Source organism: Amblyomma maculatum, chromosome 5, assembly GCF_055883805.1.
Source record: "Amblyomma maculatum isolate TAMU_Amacu chromosome 5, ASM5588380v1, whole genome shotgun sequence".
In the NCBI taxonomy this organism is placed as follows: Eukaryota; Metazoa; Arthropoda; class Arachnida; order Ixodida; family Ixodidae; genus Amblyomma; species Amblyomma maculatum.
In genome coordinates this window covers 58,548,141-58,569,051 of record NC_139348.1, presented here as the reverse complement: position 1 = coordinate 58,569,051, position 20,911 = coordinate 58,548,141, and the positions used below count along the sequence as shown (strand labels likewise).

Below are 20,911 nucleotides of genomic sequence, written 5' to 3'. Positions count from 1 at the left end.
CCGAGCGGCGGCAGACGCCACTGGGGTCCCGAACTAGGGACCTCCACCTAGTGTATGTGAGGGTTGGCCCCTTCAGGGTCAGCTCACGCATAACCTCCTGTATTTGTCCTATATAAATGTTTTCTACCACCACCGCCGAGGTGGTGCAGTTGTAAGATACCAGACTACTGTGCCGGAGTTCCCGGATTCGAACCCGACCACGGCGGCTGCGTTTCGATGGAGGCGAAACGAAGTGGCGTCTGTGTGCTGTGTGATGTCAGCACACGTTAAAGATCCCCAGGTGGTCGAAATTACTCCGTAGACCTCCACTACGGCTCCTCTTTCTCTCTGTCCACTTTCACTCCCACTCTTTTCCCTTCCCTTATGGCGCGGGTCAGGTGTCCACAGAGCAAGTGTGACAGATACTGCGCCTTTCCCTTCCTGTGAACCAACTATTATTATTATTTATTTATAACTTAACATTTGAAATTTATTAACAATGTCGCCTCTGACACTGTTTGACTCAATGTCGTTCAGTTTGCGGATTATTACCGTTTAGGTGAGACATTCATTCCCCGACTACCAAATATATTACACTAGTCACCTATAGGGAAAAAGGCTATAATTGATTCTGAGCTCAATGGTAAATTTGCAGCATTCTCCAGAAAGTCAAACCACAAATGCCGCAGTTCTAACAACAAATGGAGCAACATATCCAATAAATTAATGTGCTCATGGAACACATTTAAACATGTGCAAAAGGCCACAAGACAATACTTTGGTTTGGGCTAGTTGGTTCGTAGCTGATAATTATGAGGATGGCGTGAAAAGGACGAGGACAAAGAAGAAACACGAAAACGTTGGCGCATGTCCTGTTATTCTCATGTTCCTTCTTAGTTTTTGTCTCTTTGGCGCCCCCTCAGAATCAACGTCACCAAGAAGACAGAGACGTCGAAACGCCAACATTCACCTTAACCAGGATGGAACACACGATTGATTTCCTGCCGCTTTTACCGCGAACTCATCCTAGCTCCACCTGCCCTTCGCCATGGCGCTATCTATTCAAGCGCTGAAGGGAACGTTTCGAGTATAAAAAATGGCAGCTGTTAGCCTAAGCATTGGCCCAATGTTTAAAATATTACCATAATTCAAAGAAGAACGGTATAATAACAAAAAAAAAACAACGCTGGGCATTGACACATGTGGCGAAATACCTTCCGGGCCTCGTGCAGTTAAAAAAAAAGACCATTTTGCGAATGCGTTGCCGAACATGGAGGTAACAAAATACCCATTTTTTCGTATTTCTTTGTCCCGCAACGAGATCATTGTGAGCAAGAGACGTTGAAGGCATCTAGAGAAACTTTGTTTCATTTGTTCTAAGCTGCCTAAAAAAGAATGGAATGAAAAGGAAAGAATACTTGCCACTATGTTCAGGCCGTAACGTAATCTTCACATGCCCATTTTTCACCACATCAACAATAACAGTCTGCGTCCTATATAACGAAAAAAATGTATAAAAGGACGTGCATGAGAAGCACAAAAAAAAATTAGCAATCGCGATATAAAAAAATGCAGCAAATTAGGATGCAAACAATGAACTGTGTCCTATTCTTTTGCCCCAGTTGTAAATTGTCATTAAAATAAAAGGATAGTCTTTAGCAGTCATCAGCATATGTTATATATTGCTGCAGAAGGAAGCAAAACACATGTATGCTCATTATGAGCTGAAAAACATTGTCCGTGGTTTAGTTCTGGTTAAAACGGGTTGAAATGCGTTAGCAATACCTCCATGGCTGTGCTTATGGTTCACCATTTATTGTACCTCCTGGCGTAGCTTGAGATGCTAAAGCTGGCCTTTATATGTGGGCGGGCGTAGCTGCTAACTTGGGTCTCTCAGTTCCCATGGGACGGTTATGTCAGAACTAGCGGAACGTAGATACCGGCGCACAAATTCTCGCCTAGACCTCACATACGCAAGGCGCATACAGAAAAAGATCCAGCGCAAAATTTAATCCCTGGAGTCGAACCACTGGAGGACATTTTGTGAAACTCTCGACCCACGGAAGTCATTGTCACGTATCTGGACTGTCATTCGCGGCCTTCGTACATCACCTCAACAACGACACCCTTTCAAATCAATCGCGCTTCACCAGAGATGCAGTGAGGTCGACGTAGCCGAATAATTCTGCGCAAGAATAACAGGACCTTCAAGCACACTCGCGCCACAGCAGTGTAGTGATGTTCCGCCATCGAGGGATTCACGGATGGATCTACTGTTCACACTGGAAGAACTTGACGCTGCTCTCGCTTGTTGTAAAAGGTCATCTTCGCCAGGGCCAAATGGAGTGACGTACTCTGCGCTTGCCAATCTAGGCCAAGAGGCTCGACAGGCTCTCTTGCAGACATACAACAGGTCATGGAGCGACGGCAAAGTTCCTAGTGAATGGAAGACAAGTCGTATCATTCCACTTCTAAAACCCGGAAAATCACCGCTCGATATTAATTCATACCGCCCAATTGCGCTCTCCAGCTGCGTCGGCAAAGTAATGGAAAGAATGCTATTAACACGCATTGAGTGGTGCTTGGAACGACACGAAAAATATCCAGATGTCATGTCTAGGTTTCGACACGGCCGCTCCTCTATAGATAATGTCGTAGACCTGGTTACGTCAGTCAATGTCCAAAAGAATCTGAAAAGATTGACTGCGGCATTGTTTTTAGACATTAAAGGTGCCTACGACAATGTAACGCATGAAGCCATCCTAGATGCACTGGAAACTGCTGATATCGGAGGACAAACTTATAGCTGGATACGCAGTTATTTGTCAGACAGGTCACTGTTCATCCAGACAGAGGACGGACGAACATCCTCACATAGAACCTCTCGCGGAGTTCGGCAGGGTGGGGTACTGAGCCCCACTCTATTCAATCTTGTGCATCGGCCTAGTCGACCTGCTGCCTCAGTCAGCTCAGATCTCCATATATGCGGATGATATTTGCATTTGGGCCTCAAGCGTGACTCGACCCCAAGTTCGTGCAAGAGTACAAAAAGCGGCATTCATGGTGACGTCATATCTTCGTGTACAGAGTCTTACTATCTCAGCAGAGAAGTGTTCTGTGGTGGCCTTCACACGAAAATAATGTCGTAATACGCAGTATACATAAATGGCAAAGCTTTTCCATATGAAAAGAGTCATTGCTTCCTTGGAATCGTCATTGATAGGAACCTCTCGTGGAGTCCACATATCAGTGGTATGAAGAAAAGACTGACGGCGATTGCCCATGTTCCTCTCCTTTCTAGGAGGCAAGTCCTGGGGCGCGTTAGTGCACTCTATGCTGCAACTATACTGTTCACTTTTCCTGGGTTACATGCGGTACAGCTTTCCAATATTCAATAATATTAGGAAGACGAACATCAAGATCCTCCAAAGCGTGCAAGCTCAAGCTCTCCGCATCTGCCTTCGACTGCCAAAATGCACCTCAACCGCAGCAACGGTTCTTCTCTCCCGCGAGCATCCCATAGCTACATATATTTCTGTTGAAACCACGAGGACACATATACGACACCTCACCCAGGTTTTCTGTCACCACCTGGCAACTATCCCAACAATTAGACCACATACTGCATTTCCAAAAACCATAGCAGCTCATCGCACCTACGTTCCTTCACAGTTCACTCCAGCTTAAAGATCGAGTTTACCCGTATGGAGCCTACATGAACCGAAAGTTTACCTATCTATTCCGGGAGTAAAAAAGAAAACGGGTGTACCATTGCCTGCCTTGAAGCAAATGACGTTGGGTCACCTGTATTCTATGCACAATAATCGTGAACACGTCTACACCGATAGCTCAGTTGCTTCAACAAGCTCCGCGGGGTCCGTAGTGATACCGTCGAGGTCCATCGTGCTGAGGATCAAGACGACGTACCCCACCTCTTCAAATGGTGCGGAACTGGCTGCCTTACGTGCAGCTATTGAATACATCGTCCAGGAACTTCCAGGTGTCTGGTCCATTTTTACGGACTCGAAAGCAGTGCTTCAAGGCGTTAAAGCTGCGCTACATCGGGGATCACATGAACAACTAACTGCAGAGATCCGCGTGCTATACCACGACGCTACATCAAAAGGTCATGATATAATTTTCCAGTGGCTACCTGGACATTGCGGTATTGAGGGAAACCACCAGGCAGACCAAGTTGCCCGTTCTGCACACAACGACGGAACTACAGTGAACATTCCTATATATAGAGTTGACGCAGCTTGTCGACTTCGTTCCTTAGCGGCGGAGCTAACGCTTTCAGCCTGGAACAAAGGAGAATTTTCCAATCGACGCCTCAGGGAACTAGACCCTGGGCTGCGCCTTCGTGTTCCCCCTAACAAAGGGCGGCGCGAAACAACACTGATGTGCCGTATGTGGCTCGGTGTTGCATTCACCAAAAAATAGGCTTATGTGATGAGAATGGCGGATAGCCCTAACTGCGAAAGATGCGGCTGCGAAGAGACCCCACAGCAACTCCTTTGCGAGTGCCCTGCTTTTTTAAGCGAAAGATATGCGCTGCGTTCGGCTCTGGACCATCTTCACAGCCGTCCTTTCACAGAGGAGAAAATCCTCGGCCCATGGCCACAGAAGGCGCCTAACGGCAAAGCCTTCAAAGCACTTATGTGTTTTATGAGAGACACAAACTTGATTGAGAAACTGTGACTGCGCTCCTCGCCGCCTTACCTTTTCCAATCATTCTCTTCTATCTTTCTCCTTTAAACTCCTCATTCCCCTTCCCCAGTGCAGGGTAGCAAACCGTAAGCTTTCCTGGTTAACCTCTCCTGTTGCCATTAAAATATATCTCACTATCTCTCTGCCTTCTCTCTCTTTCTCTCTCTCTCTCTCTCTCTCCTATAGGCCACTAAGCCACGTGCATACGGCTTGGTTAAAAGCGTATTTGGCTCGGCTGCTGCTCAAGGTCAAACGTAGCTCTTCCTGGGACTACGCGACTGGCTGAAACCTGGCGCAGTATTAGTAACGCAATAAAAGGTTATGCAGCAATAGCGTGCAATTCTCGGTATTCTGTGACGAGTCATAATTCTTCAGTTGCGATATTACGAGTGTATAGTGTCGACAGAGAAGCGGACGGAGCCATCATACTTTTTACAGCACAACAGGCGAGACCCAGAGCCTGCGTGGGGTCTGAATGATACCACCCTGGAGCAATAGATAGACTTGCTCTTCAATAGCCTGACGTTCGGTTGCAGACACGCGGTGTCGTAGTAGTGCGTCACTGCCACTATCGATGTGATACGCGAGAGTTTGACCCAAAGAGCACTGAAGAGAGTCGAAAAAGGAGCAAAACTATTGAAATGGGTTCAAAAGTTGCGTGTGCTGCACCGGAGGAAAATCGGCGTGTTATCATTTGAGTGCCATAGGTTGCTTGCCCTTGTAGTCGGTCGGTGGTATGATGATGCCGGCTCTTGTACTGACCTCGCCGGGCAGGTAGGCGGTTTAGGTCTTGCGAAGATTTCGGATGAGGCGGTGGAACTGCCATAGATCTTGGGGCGACGTCGGCGTAAGTCACGTGAGTAGTAACGAGTCGCGGGACGCCAGCGGACCTTGGACAGGTGATGTCGGATGAGCGCACAGGACTGCCTCAGCAAGTTGATCTTGTATGGTTTGAAGGAGAGCAGAGACCAAATAGGGGTGACTGTTTTGGCGGCTGGGGAGAAGTGAAAACTGAAGGGCTACCTCTTTAAGAACGAAATATTTAATATGGTGCAGCAAGGAGGAGCTGTCAGTGGCTGTCTTCGCTTAAGCACGGGATTCCACTTGCCTTGTGTGCTGGAGAGTCAGCGCCTTTTGCTTGCGCAGCTGCTTGAAATTTCTGCAGAGCGGGAAGACTTCGAAACCGGTGCGCAAGTCCCGGGATAGTTTATGATAAGTGTCATCGTCTATGACTTTTAAGATGTGCTTTATCTTTTACGTTTTCCAAAATGTTGCATTCGCCCGCTTGCAGAAGTCGACGACATGTTCTATGCGCCCATAATGTTTTCGCCCATCTGCTGCAGCTGATCAGGCAAGCGTTCTTCAGCACATAGTTTTCAGACATCCGGATGGCCAACACATTTGTGAAAGTAAATTTGAAGGTGACCTAACTTGGGATGTCCCCTTCATTGTTCCGGTTCTACAAGTTAGGCACAGCGGTAAGATAAAATATGCTGTTGCTGAACTTTGTGTCATCGCCCCATTTGTTGTAAACGCTCACCCATTCGTAGGAGCTGATCCAATTTTCTACGTCGTGGTCATCGGTGTCACTGAAGATAGCTGGGTCCCGCTGGCGATGCGAGCCGGCACAGATGAAAGCCAGGCCCATCTGCGAGGCTTCGTGTCTAGCGTCCTCAGGCATCGTGGATGTCAAGAGAGAGTGGCTGCGCAGCTTCAGGATCGATATTCTTACCCAGTGACTCCCCCAAATTTAGAATGTTGCTTATATAAAAGTGCTTGAACTGGGAATATCTGCGGCGAACATAACCCGTAGACAGCCAGGTCGAACACACACAGCGATAGTAGTTCCACTGACTGAAATGTTCCCCGCGTACTTCTTTCTCATTCACACTACATTTAGAAGGTAAAACAATAGTATCAACTTTCAAACGTCAAAAATAGGTAGCCAGATCATGGAAAAAAACATGATGCACTTGGTAATTCCACCAAAACACTATCAGCCAAAAGTGAAATATCTTAACAAGAGTAGCGTGCGCTGCTGACAAGCCGAAGCGCAGTTTAATGGAAACATCACCATTTTCTTTATTACACGCAGAGCTTTTGCGATGACTCTGCTAGTAGCGAAGATATAAGAAACCTTTCTGCTCATACGAATGATTCAAGTCACACAAATTAGCCGAGCAGCATCAAAAAACTCTGATCGAATGATATTGCACATATCCGTTTTAGCCTGTTCCTACTATTCTGCACCTCTTGACCATTGTTGAAGTTGCAAACTGTGGCCTTTGCCGGAGCGGGGCTGAATGTATTTTATCCGTTCGATACCCGGGAACAACCCTGTAGTGTGTCTCCGCCAATAATTTCACCCCACTATCTAAAAGAAATACACCAATTTGGGGATGTCCATTCTTCTGACCAGTATGCATGAAGAATAAACCACGCGGCTACATCTGAGTGCTTTAGGATATAGGTTTCCAAAGAGCGTATATTACCGAGATGTTAATATTCCTTCCATTACTGTGCAGTGGTACTAAGAGCACGATTATGAACATAAATATAATACATAATCATGTCTGGGAATAAACTCATTTGCCTTAGGATCATCGAGAATTTGTATAATCGTTTTTCAAAGTCTTCTCTTTTCCTCACCAATCATTTTTTCGTATCCCTAACATAGCATTAAGGATGCAAAAAAGAACAGCACAATAGAACACCAGCGAGTGAATTTTCTGTTCAAAGCACGGTTTCTTGAAAGACATGATGTCCTAGCAAGCGTCCGACCTGTTAACGGCAACTGATTGCAAACCCGTAAGCCTTTCTTTGTTTTTACTCGAAATATTTCCTTCTAACACATCCGTGTACCCCAATACAAGAATTTCACTCTACAAATGGTACCGGTCATATTACCGTCACTTATGTTTTACGGATAAGAACATTTAAATATATAAAACACAGTGTCCATATCAGTCTGAAGAAATTGTTCTCAAATGCTTAACACGTAGTTGAATGTACTAACTTGTTACAGTTGCTCTATAGTTGTAGCATAATGCTCCTATTGAAACTTGCTAAGAATTTGCGTAAGCAATTTCTACGCCGTTTTTTAGGGCTCTCAAAATATACCCTTGTGCAAGTCAATACTTCGTTATCAAACAGACCAAAACAGGAAAGAACAGAAATACAAGGGAAGGCAGAGGTTAGCACGCTAGGTGAAATTCAGAATAAAAACCACCGCTCAGCATGCGTGTGAATTCTCTCCCGTATATAGTATTATGAATTTGGTGATTATCTTCTGACTGAACAAAAAGGAAGGAACCCATTCTGCGCGTGTTAAAGTGATAATATTATTGCAGACCGCAACGGGAAACGCGTAAGAAATATTTACGAATCTCCGTTCTCAAAGCTTAAAACCAATCCGAAGCTAAAGGAAAAAAATTATTTGATTCTGCTCAGAATTAGTCTAGCATTCCCTTTCAAACATGCACTTGACGTGTCAAAGATTAACACGAGGACTACTTTGAAATTCAGGTTTTATCCATTGCATAATATCTACATTGTTAGGCACTGATTTTAAGCTTTACCTGTGTGGATTATTTCCGAACAGTGTGTAAAAAATTTCAAGAAAGATGCCATTTTTCACGCAGATATGCTCTTTGTAAAGTTTATGCGGAAAGAAACGAAAAAAAAAAAGCTCTAAGGTGTGAGGCAGTTCGTAAGTTTTTTAGGAAAATATTGCGCATTTTAGAGGCAATAAGCGCATTTCATGAACACTCCCAACGAAGAAAAATGAAAAACGTTTCCGCGAATTTCCGGGAATAGGCGCAGAATGACATAATTAGATGTAACATCGCATGCTGAGAATGGGAGACATACCGCGCCATCGCAAATCTAGAATGCTAAGCATTTCTCTTCAAATTTACCTATACGACCATGTATTTTAGTTTCAAATATTACTCACTGATTTTTGACCACAATCGCAGGGGGTATATGTTCATATCCACATAAGCTTTGTCATTAAAAAATAAAATTAAGTCTGCGCTTATAATGGGCTTTTATTAAGTCCATGTTGATGGAAATCTGCCTCTTTACTTGGGTCCTTACTGCGTCCTGCGGCAACTCACCGATGTGACCTATGAGATCGCCCTTCTACAGCCCAAGTATCTTTCCATAACCCCTAATACAGAACTCGTGCATGTTGCCCGTATGAAACCGTACCATTGAAGGGCTCCTGTGTAGGGAGCACCGGGACGGTGCTTCTCCCGCGCGGGGAATACTGTTACGGGGCGCAGTATCGAAATCACGACGACGTGCTGGTGTGGTGTTGTTAAATAGACGACGCTCAGGCTAAGCTGGGTTTGTTCTGGTGGTGTGTGCGTCTGACAGTTAACTAGCGTTTACCGCTGTGTACCTTTCCCTTAACAATAATAATTATTAAATGGTTAAAATTTTCAAATCATGAATATTTCACTTAAATGTTCTTACCTTTTCATCATAACATGCGAGTTTTTGCTGAAAATGCAAAAAGAAAACAGTACATTTCTACGAACAATATATAAAGTCCACCTCTATCTGGTTTGCTTGCAGTGCACTTCTACTCTATATATAGCACACAATACGGTGCCTCTCTGAGGTCCCTGTGGTAAGCTGGGCTAGGGCAGCCATTTTATTATATATGAGAGCCCCCTTTAAGCGGTATTTACACAGGGGACAAACCCACTCATTTGGACAACGATGTTGTGAAAACGAGCCGCCCTTCGGGGATGGGATGCTTTTGTCGGCTGGCACAAAACCTGCTCCGGGAGGAGGTGTAACCGCGGCCTTTCCTTTGCTCTCCTGGCAACTTCGCGGGCGGCGCTTGGCGTGAAGCGCGTTGTTGTAGCTGGGTACAGTGGGGTAGGGTGCTCCTTTGCTGTAACAGAGCTTACTGTGACATACTAAGAAATATTCGTTACCATTCTGACTAGCTGAAAAGTACCCGCTATATCGGTAGGTATGTCGTTCCCGATGCGGAGTACAATAAAGCAATCTCGAGTATGTATGTATGGTAGATCATAGTAAAGTGGAGCGTGGTATGCCACCCTCTCTGTTTGTGGGACGAATAATTATTATAGAGTGTTCGTAGTAAGTAATATTAAACGGCTGGCATCCACTGTCACCGCATGCTGTTTTCCAACAACAATGAAATTCTAATGCACAGTGTTTTTCTTCAACCATTTATCACGTACAGCCTTCACATCAGCAACGCGATAACCAAACATAATAGTTAGAATATCTGTCGTGCAAAATCTCATTGCGCAAATTATTGCTAACATGCCGAAGTATGGTCACACTGATGCATACTTCATACCTTACCGTCGTCAGATCAGCGACTTTGTACAATCTGATACTTTGACGCGTGTATAAAAGTGCTCTTTTGGTAACATTGACTGTATGCTTAAAATCCTCCACTTAATTTGGTACACGCTTGCTTATCCAGTGCAAGACCACAAATTTTGATCCTTTAAACTCTGCCGCACCACTAATCATACTCAATCATTGTGCTGCAACTTTCCGAAGCAACTGAACATTCTTGCGAAACAGCATGACCATAGAAAACATGCAAAATATTTAGTTGTAATGCCTCACCTTTTTTTGCCACGTTTTTCTGCACATTTTCGCGTCTTTTGTTTCACAGTAACTTTTTTTGCAGCAAGTTTCATCTAACATTTTTTTCTGCCAAGTTCAATGCCTATGCTTCGTAAAATGCTATTCACATAAGCGGTATGCAATTATTTTGATCTAATAAGTTGATTTTTGTGTACAAGCTAGAAATATCATGCTACCTGCGCGAGTGCTCAAGCTCCGTGGGAAGGATATATACAGGGAGTTTTTCGAGCAGAGGCTGGCTGCTTTTTAATCTTTGCCATGAGTTGTAGTATTGAGGAAAGTAAATGAAATACTTTGATTTCATTTGATTTCATTTTTGAAGTAACTGCATTTCTCATCTAGGGACCTAGTAGTACTAATGTGATATTTTGTAATAAATAAAATACCCTCGCTACTTCATTGTAAAGGTGTCTCCGGCATACTCGTGCCTTTTTTGCCCCATCCACACAACCAGAGTTCAAATTCCAACAATGCACATTGAACCCGTCTGCGGCGAACGAGAGAAGCAGGCAGTGCAGACACCGCTCCCCTCTGCGCGCGCCAAACCTCTGTAGTCTGGCAACAGTGACACCCCTCTCGTACTCTGTCGCCCGTGTGAATGCAGGAGGAAGGGAGGGAGTGCCGCCTGCCGGCGTTGCACCCGCACCCCCTCCCCGAAAGGCTCTTCCTTGTGAATAACGCTTTAAGAATAATCAGGCAAGACCAAATTGGGTTCGCGCAATTATCCCATTCGAACATTGCATATCCATGGCAAGGAATAAATGAGCAAATACTTCAACATCAGGCTCTCAAGGAACCCCCTAGGGTACTTTATGGTAGCCGCAAAGAAAATTCAGGTTTCATGCAGAAAACTTCTGGGCTAACCTAAACTGCGGAGCCCATTTAAAATCGCCACAGTTCTCACATGTGCTGTGACGTGCTAAAAATGGGTATGCCCACACGTTGCCTAAATGGGCTCCTTGTGGAGTACGAAGAGCAATGTCCTACGGAACCGTGGGCATTATTCAGAAATGCCTCTTGCTACCCCAAACGAAGTCTCTACCTCGAAACTCGATAGGCTTCCCTTGGGCGGTAAAACCAGCTTTCTACCCACATTAGTCTCCCGCTGGGCAATTTGGCGCATATGTGACGCAAATGTGGGCCATAAGTAAACAGTAGATGGGCTAGCTCAATAGGTCTGGCACGGCCGCGGCGGGGCATAAATGCGGGCATGCCCATACGTTCCCCACACACAAATTTTGCATTATTTGAAGACAATGCGACATGTAGTAGGTTCTATGTAGTAAGGATAAGATGACCCTGATTGGGGCTGCCAACAGAAGGCAGCAGTGGGCCCCTGAATGGCTAAAGCAGGGCTTAAAAACGGATACTGCAGCACGTTTTGCAAAAGTTGGGGTTTCAGAGGAAAGATATAGTTTTTCATGCTGCGAACTTGAATATCAGATTAAAATTAGTAGAAGAAAGCAGACATAGTCTTTTTTCAGCAGAAATACGCAGCCCGCACGACAGGGCTCACCGCGGGTCGCGCCGCCGCCCGTGATTGGCAAACACGTCGCGTGACGACATTCTGAGGACCACTGAAGCTGCCGATGCGGCTTCGTGAATGTCATTATTGCTTGCCATTTTCACACGAATGACCATCGGGTTTTGTAGCGCATGTGTACGCCCACAAACGATGCAGCACTTCCGCTGTGGGGAGCGTAGATTTGGCATGAAAACTTGCTTTGGTTACAGTGAGGCATTGTAAAAAGTAGTGTGTGTCATTATTAGCAGAAACTGCATGGCCCTCAGCAAAACCTCGGCCCGTATTTTCTTGGGAAGGAAGGGCAGCGAACAATTCCCTAGCCGACTACCTCCGTCTCAGGCCTCTCGCCCCGCCTGAGAGGTCATTGTTGTGAAAAATCAACCCAGAGCTTGGTGTACCAAATCCTGCTTTGAATGCCAGTCCTGGTACCTTGGGGAAACGAAGAATGGTATAGAATGGGTGAAGCAGTACACAGCTACCACCAGACAAATGACCAATAAGCGAAGCGCAGTTGTGGAGCTTTGCAATGTATACGAGGCACTGACGGGGCCATAGTGCTGGAGACCAAGTCAAATGCGCGCAGAATCGTGTTTGCGTCATACGGCATTTAGCAGACGTTGAAAGCCTTTCCTTTTTATCGTTCTGTCACAATACACGTTTAGTGAATTGACGGCTGACGTATATTGAAAGCCAAGCTGCAGCTCCTCCGCACCCATACCTTCATGAGAAAACAGTGTTCCGAAATGTGTTTTCTTACAAGAGCTTCGTCGTTTTCATTTCCAACTTAATGTGCATCCCCAAACAAGACAGAACTACGTAAAATGACGAGGCAGTAACGGGTGCAAAATCGTAAGGCCATGTATGAACAACTTCGATGATTGATTGCTTGGACACACCGAATGAAACGTCGCTCTTTGCGCTCCTTACCTGAATGCGCATATACCCAGCTGAGCAGTACACTCCTTATCTTCTAATAACGCACCCGTAAGGGTTCCACGAACATATCAGGCACATGCCGTGCTGGAAAAGATCTCGCAATCTTCACAACCTAGCTTCGACACAACAGTGGACTCTTCATCATCATCATCAGCAGCAGCCTGACTATACCCACTGCAGAGCGAAGGCCTCTCCCATATTTCTCCAATTAACCCGGTTCTGTGCTAGCTCCCTCCAATTGACCCCTACGAACTTCTTATCCTCATCTACCCACCTAATTTTCTGCAGCCCCCTGCTGCGCTTTCCTTCCTTTGTAATCCAGGTTGTTACCCTAAGCGACCATCGGTTATCCTCTCTTCGCACTACATGTCCTGTCCATGTCCATTTCTTCGTCTTAATTTCCGCTAGAACGTCAGGACTTGAGTTAATTCGCTGACCCAGTCTGCACGATTCCTATCTCCTAATGGTACCCCTACAATGTTTCGTTCCATAGCCCTCTCGGGTGTCTTCAACTTAAGAAGAAACCTCTTGGTTAGCCTCCCCGTTTCAGCCTCCCCGTTTCAGCCTCATAGGTGAGTACAGGTAAGATGCAACTGTTGTATACTTTCCTCTTGAGCGATACCGGTAAGCTGCTAGTAATAATCTGTGAGTGCTTGCCAAATGCACTGCATCCCAACCTTATTCTTGTTGTTATTTAATTTTCATGGTCCGGATCTGCGGTTACTATCGGTCCTAAGTAGACTTATTCGCCTACTACTTCCAGTACTTCGCTACTTAATGTAAACTTCTGTTCCTTCCCGAGGCTGTTGAACATTACTTTAGTCTTCTGCATGTTGATTTTCAAGCCTACCTTTCTACTTTTCCTGTCCAGGTCATGAATAATTATTTGCAGTTCATCCCCTGAGTTGCTTAGCAAGGCAATGTCATCAGCAAAATCGCAGATTACTGAGGTATTCTCCATCTACCCGTAATCTAACTCCTTTCTTTATGGGAATTTGGTTACTTTCTTTATGCAGAACTATGGTTACTGTGCAGCCACTATATATATCTTCCAGCACTTTCACGTACGGCTCGTCTACTCCCTGATATCGCAATGCCTGAATCATCGTGATGTTTCAACTGAGTCAAATGCTTTTTCGTAATCAATGAATGCTATGTATAAGGGCTGGTTATATTACGAGCATTTTTCTATCACCTGGTTGATGGCATGGATATGATCGATAGTAGAGTACCGTTTGCGAAAACCTGCTTGATCTTTTGCTTGATTGCAGTCTAAGGTTGTCCTGATTCTATTAGCGAGAACCTTAGTAAATACCTTTCACGTAACAGACAGTAAGCTGATTGGTCTGTAATTTTTAAGGTCCTTAGAGTCCCCTTTCTTATGAATGAGGATAATGTTTGCATTCTACCATGGTTCCGGTACCGTCGATGACACCAAGCACTGCGTGTACAGGATGGCCAGTTTTTCTAGCACGATATCACCCCTGTTCTTCAACAAATCGGTAGTTACCTGATCCTCTTCAGCTGATTTCCCTCTTTTCATAGTTTCTAATGCTTTCTTGACCTCGTCCTTCGTCACTAGTGGAACGCCTGAATGTTTTTCTCTCCCGCCAATCTCATTATGGTCCTGACTGCTTTGGCTACTGTAGAGATCAGTATAGAACTCCTCGGCAGCTTTGACTATCTTGTCCATATTCGTGATGACGTTGCCCGCCTTGTCCCGTATCGCATACATCTGGTTTTTGCCTATGCCCAATTTCTTCGTTGCCGCTTTAAGGCTTTCCCTGTTGTGTACTGCATGCTCAGTTTTCTCCATGTTATACTTCCTTATATCGGCCACCTTGCGTTTATTGATTAGCTTTGATATCTCGGCCAATTCTATCTGGTCAGTTGGATTGGATGCTTTCATACTCTGGCGTTTCTTAATCAAATCTTTCGTTTCCTTAGACAGCTTACCGGTATCCTCTCTAACTATCCTATCGCCTACTTCTACAGCGCACTCAATAATGATATTGTGAGCCCTCCACGGATCTTCTTTCATTTGTACATACCATGATATTCTTCTTCCTCTTGTACATACCATCATCATCGTCCCGCGGCGCTGGCTCCGGCACGCGCTTTTGTTCTGTGGATCGGAATAAAACGCCAGACACGGCATCCGTTGCCTTGCCGTCTCGACCTTGCCGTCTCGACGCGGCCTTCTTCCACAAGTGGTGGAGGTAAGACTTGATCCCCTTGCCGTTTTGTGCCCTGCCTCTCGCTGGAGCTGCGTTCCGGTCGCTGTTTACCGCCTGCCACCATCGTTATGTCTACCGAGAGTACCCACGAATCGGCAGGACCCTCTACCTCGGCTGCACCACCCCCTCCGACTGTGCCCACACGACAACGCGACCCGCCGCTGTTCGCCGGTCGTCGCGATGAAGACGTCGATGACTGGCTGGACACCTATGAACGATGCAGTAACTACAACGGTGGGACGATGCTCTAAAATTTCTGAATGTTTCTTTCTACCCCATTGAGGTCGCCAGAACCTGGTTTATTAACCGCGAACCCCACACCACTAACTGGACCACATTCAAGCAGCAGCAGTTCCGCCAATATTTCGCGGACCCAGCAGTTCGGACTGAGGTCGCGAAGAACAAGCTCGCCTCTCGCCTCCAAGGTCCCGATGAGTCGTACGCGTCTTACATAGAGGCCATACTTGCACTTTGCCGGCTTATTAGTCCCACCATGCCGGAACCTAAACGCGTACACCACATCTTGAAAGGATTTAATTCTGTGGCTTATAATACCCTGATTGCCCAGAATCCTTCTACCGTGGACGCCATTATTGCGACCTGCCAACGCATCGACCAGCTGCAGTCCTCCCGATTGCAGCCCGGCATTGCTGCTGGCCCAACCTCTGCTGACCTGGATCTGCGGGCACTGATTCGAGCCATCATCCGGGAGGAGCTCCAAGCCCTCAAGCCTGTCTGTCGACATGCGTGCGATCATTCTTCCGTACCTTCTAATGACGCCGGTCTCCGCAACATCATTAAAGATGAGCTTGCAACCATCACCCGACCTACAGCGTCCGACCCTCCTGCACCCCGCCCAGCATCGACTTACGCGCACGTCACAGCATCACCCCCTCCTTTTGTTCCGCCGCCCCAACTGGCATCGCCCTACAACCACATCGACGCCGTGACGACGGCTCAGCCTACACCACCCTACTACGCACCTTGGCGCCCCTCTCGCCCAGTGTGCTACTACTGCGGAATACGAGGACATATATCCCGCTTCTGTCGTCGACGCATTCAGAACGAGCGGCGTGGTTACGACGCCTTCGAAAGTGACGTACCCTCATATTATCAGCGACGACCTAATCCCGGCCCACCTCGTCGATCCTCTCCACCGCCGGTATCCTCGTCTGAACCAAGTGGTGCCCATGTATCCCGACGCCGGTCCCTTTCCCCATACCGCCGCTCTGTCTCTCCACTTCGACCAGCAACAACAGTTCCTATCCGTCACTCGGAAAACTAAGCGATGCAGTTTCCGGAGGTGAAACTGCACTCTGCGAACTAACCAAAAGTCCTCCTCATCGCCCGTACAATATGATTTCCGTTTCAGCTGAAGGATTACCGGTCGAAGCTTTGATTGACACAGGGGCTGCAATTTCTGTTATTCGCGCTGATTTGTGCCACCGTTTGCGGAATGTAACGACACCATACGATGGACCTCAACTTCGTGGAGCAAATGACGTCCCTCTACATCCTTCAGCAAAGTGTACAGTTCGAATTGTTATAGACGGCGTCCGCCACCATGTGCAGTTTGCTGTGCTTTCACCGTGTGCGCATCAGACCATTTTTGGATGGGGTTTTTTGTCGACCGCTTCAGCGTTAATTTCTTGTGGCGACCGTGTCATTCATATGACAGACAGTGATTTTTCATCTGACATTTCTGAAGGACGTCATTCCCTCATTGCCGCAGTTGATACTGTATTGCCTCCACAGTGCGAAAAGCTTGTTACCGTTGTGTCAGAACACATCACTGACGGGGATGTACTCATCGCACCATCTCATCGTCATCTTGCACGTGGAATTGCCTTCCCATCAAGTCTTGTACGATTCGGCAGCGGCTCAGCGATAGTAGCTGCCACGAACACATCCCGTGAATCCCTCGTGCTGACTAAAGGAATTTCCCTGCCGTGCATAGTGGATGCTCACCCTATGATGGCGCTCACCGCCCCGCTACCTCAGCAACGTGATTCATCGCACGTCTCTCTTCACATGCTGTCGAAGACAATCAGTCCGGACCTCATGCCGCACCAACGCAAAGAATTGCTGGAATTGCTTCAAGCCCATCAAGCCATTTTTGACGCCACTTCCCCACCACTGCGACGGACTAGTGTTGCACACCACCGCATCATTACTGAAGGTAACTCGATCGTACGCCGACGACCTTATCGGGTTTCTCTCTCGGAACGAAAAGTAATCGAAGAAAATGTGAATGACATGCTCCGTCGCGATATTATTCGTCAATCAACAAGTCCATGGTCCTCCCCAGTAGTATTAGTTAAAAAAAGGACGGATCGGTACGATTTTGTGTTGATTATCGCGCACTCAACAAAATTACCCGTAAAGATGTCTACCCTATGCCGCGAATAGATGACGCCCTTGACTCTCTACAAGGCGCCGAATATTTCTCGACCTTGGATCTCCGCTCAGGTTATTGGCAAATACCTATGCATGAGAGCGACAAAGAAAAAACCGCTTTCGCAACTCCCGATGGACTTTACGAGTTTAATGTTATGCCCTTCGGCCTGTGTAACGCGCCAGCGACATTTGAAAGAATGATTGATACGGTACTTCGCGGCCTAAATTGGAGAACCTGTTTATGTTACTTGGACGACATTGTTATCTTTTCGGCAACTTTTAACGACCATCTCACGCGCCTGAATGAAGTCCTGGCGTGTCTTTCTTCAGCGGGCCTTCAGCTCAACACCAAGAAGTGCCACTTTGCACAGAAGGAAATTAAAATATTGGGACATCTGGTTAGCCATGATGGCATTCGTCCAGACCCTGATAAAATCAGCGCGGTCTTGAACTTTCCTCGCCCCCAACGGACTACAGATTTGTGCAGTTTCCTCGGCCTGGCGTCATATTTCCGGCGTTTCATAAGGCATTTCGCAACTATTGCGGCGCCACTTCATGAACTACTTAAAGCGCGAAGCTTTTTCGTGTGGACTGAACAGTGCAACACTGCTTTTACCGACCTAAAGCACGCCCTCACATCAGATCCCGTTCTTGGCCACTTCAGCGACAGCGCTCCTACCATCTTGCACACTGATGCCAGTGGTCACGGTCTTGGCGCTGTCCTTCTGCAGCGCGATGCAACTTCGCGTGAGAAAGTTATTGCCTTCGCCAGTCGGACCTTGACTCCAGCTGAGAAAAACTACACCATTACCGAGCAGGAATGTCTTGCCGTCGTCTGGGCTGTTCAAAAGTTTCGCCCCTACCTCTATGGTCGGCACTTTACAGTTGTGACCGATCACCATGCTCTTTGCTGGTTGTCTTCACTGAAAAATTTGACAGGCCGACTTGGCCGCTGGATTCTACGCCAGCAAGAATACAGTTTCGACGTCGTTTATAAATCGCGTCGCCAACACCAAGACGCCGACGCTCTTTCTCGCTGCCCACTTACGGAATCAGCCTGCTGTTTTTCTTCGCAACGCATTTCTACCTCTCACCACAGCCGACCATCTCTTCACCCGACGCATATCACAGCAGTTTCTTTTGACGATTCTGAGCACAAACACGCACTCCGCTCGCAGCAATTAGCTGATGCCTACTGCCGGCCCATCATCGACCGGCTTATCGGCGCTTCTAACCCGCCCAGTGCTAGGCTTCGCCGACAGCTTCGCAATTTCAAGCTGGAAGATGGCATACTGCGCCGCTACGCATATTGCCCTGATGGAACTCGTTGGCTCCCAGACGTGCCGCGTGCGCTTCGCCCACGTATACTGGCGGGTTTCCACGATGACGCCACTGCCGGTCACCTTGGTTTTAACAAAACATATGACCGCGTGAAAAGACGATTCTTTTGGCCTGGCCTATCTTCTACCATAGCTAAATACGTCGCTTCCTGCCATCTGTGCCAACGTCGCAAGCCGCCGACTTCTTCGCCCGCTGGCCTCCTACAGCGTCTTCCATGTCCCGCCACGCCATTCGATGTAGTCGGCATCGACTTATACGGTCCCCTACCTCTCTACGACGGGGGTAACCATTGGATTATAACAGCTGTCGACCACCTTACACGCTATGCTGAGACGGCCCTTTACCGACTGGTTCCGCTGAAGAAGTAGCTAATTTCTTTTTGCGGTCAATTGTATTGCGTCATGGCACTCCTCGGGTGCTTTTTAGTGACCGCGGGACGGCCTTCTTATCTACAGTCGTATCCGAAGTTCTTCGAGCCTCATCCACCCTCCATAAGACAACCTCAAGCTACCATCCCCAGACTAACGGACTGACTGAGCGATTTCATCGCACCCTATCGGACATGATATCCATGTACATCACACCGGATCATCGAAATTGGGATACTGTTCTACCATTCGTCACATTCGCCTATAATACTGCAGTACAGCGGAGTACCGGTTACTCCCCATTTTTTCTCGTTTTCGGCCGTCCTCCCACTACAATCCTCGACACTTCCTTCTTCTCTACGCCCGATTACCCCTCATCAATGCCAGCCCAGTTCTTATCCCGTGTGACTCGATCCCGTCACCTTGCCCGCCTCAACACAAAAGCGTGCCAGCAAGACCGCAAGAGTCGCTACGACTCGAAGCATCGCGTGGTCTCTTTTCGTCCTGGTGACGAAATACTGCTCTATACACCACTGCGCACCCCTGGCCTTAGTGATAAATTTCAGCGCCGCTATGTTGGTCTCTACAAGGTCATCAATCAAACGTCCCCAGTAAACTACCAAGTCACACCTGTTGATCCCCCCGCCGACCGACGCCACCGTGGAGCTGAAATTGTTCATGTATCTCGTTTGAAGCCGTTTGTGCGCCATGGTACATCGGTTGATTAGGAGCGGCTAGGCTGGCCGCTTCCGACCCCCCGGGCAGATTGTGTGAGCCCTCCACGGATCTTCTTTCATTTGTACATGCCGTGATATTCTTCTTCCTCTTGTACATGCCATCATCATCGTCCCGCGGCGCTGGCTCCGGCACGCGCTTAGGTTCTGTGGATCGGAATAAAACGCCAGACACGGCATCCGTTGCCTTGCCGTCTCGACCTTGCCGTCTCGACGTGGCCTTCTTCCACAATATCTATGAAAATATTATTCATTGCTTCTAGGGTTATGTCGACATCCTCGGTTAGAGCTGAATATCTATTCTGTAGCGAGATCCTGAACTCTTCTGCCCTCCCCCTCACCGCTAATTCGTTGATGGGTTTCTTTCCTACTAATCTGTTGCGTTCCTTCTTCAGATTTAGGCTAATTCGGGACTTCACCATCCTGTGGTCAGTGCATTGAATTTTCCCGATTACCTCTAAATCTTGCATAATGGCGGTGGTTGAGCACAGTATGAAGTCAATTTGATTTTTAGTCTCCCCGTTAAGACTTTTCCATGTCCATTTGCGGTTCTTCCGTGTGCTAAAGAAGGTACTCATTATTCTTAAGTTATTGCGCTCTGAAAACTCAACTAGTTACTGCCCCCTGCTATTCCTAGAACCAATGCCATAGTCACCTACTGCCTGGTTTCCTGCCTGCTTTTTCCCTACCTTAGCATTGAAGTCGCCCATTAGTGAACTCTTAATCATCTGCTAGTTCGCAAAAATAATCAGTGCGTGCTACTGAGGAGTTGTCCATGTTTAGCACAGAAGCCGTTGCGCGAAGCTTTTGCGCAAAAAAAAACAAAAAGAAATGCGAGACACGCGAATACAACCATGCGCCGATGCTGTCTGACCGTCCCATCATGAGATTGCAGTCCATGAACGGATCGCAGGTTACTGTCCCGACTGTTTTGAACAAGGAAACAGAAGGAACCGCGTCATTATTTAGCCATGCCTTTTTCTCAAACTCGTATAGAAATCGCATTAGAAACTAACTGCATGTAGTCACAGTTACGAAAAC

At 47.0% G+C, this 20,911-nt stretch overlaps 1 protein-coding gene across 1 annotated transcript in view; it reads right to left on the bottom strand.

Annotated features, from left to right (window-relative positions):
* Nucleotides 1-1,286: 1,286 nt before the first annotated feature.
* The window catches only part of LOC146188378 (uncharacterized), a 94,805-nt gene continuing 75,180 nt past the window's right edge, over nucleotides 1,287-20,911 (bottom strand). The window contains exons 6-7 of the mRNA XM_084603099.1: nucleotides 9,169-9,195; nucleotides 1,287-1,472 (exon numbers count right to left, since the gene is read on the bottom strand). Coding sequence (XP_084459225.1) covers nucleotides 1,331-1,472; nucleotides 9,169-9,195 — 169 coding nt within the window. The 3' untranslated portion in view covers nucleotides 1,287-1,330. The remainder of the gene's footprint in view (nucleotides 1,473-9,168; nucleotides 9,196-20,911) is intronic.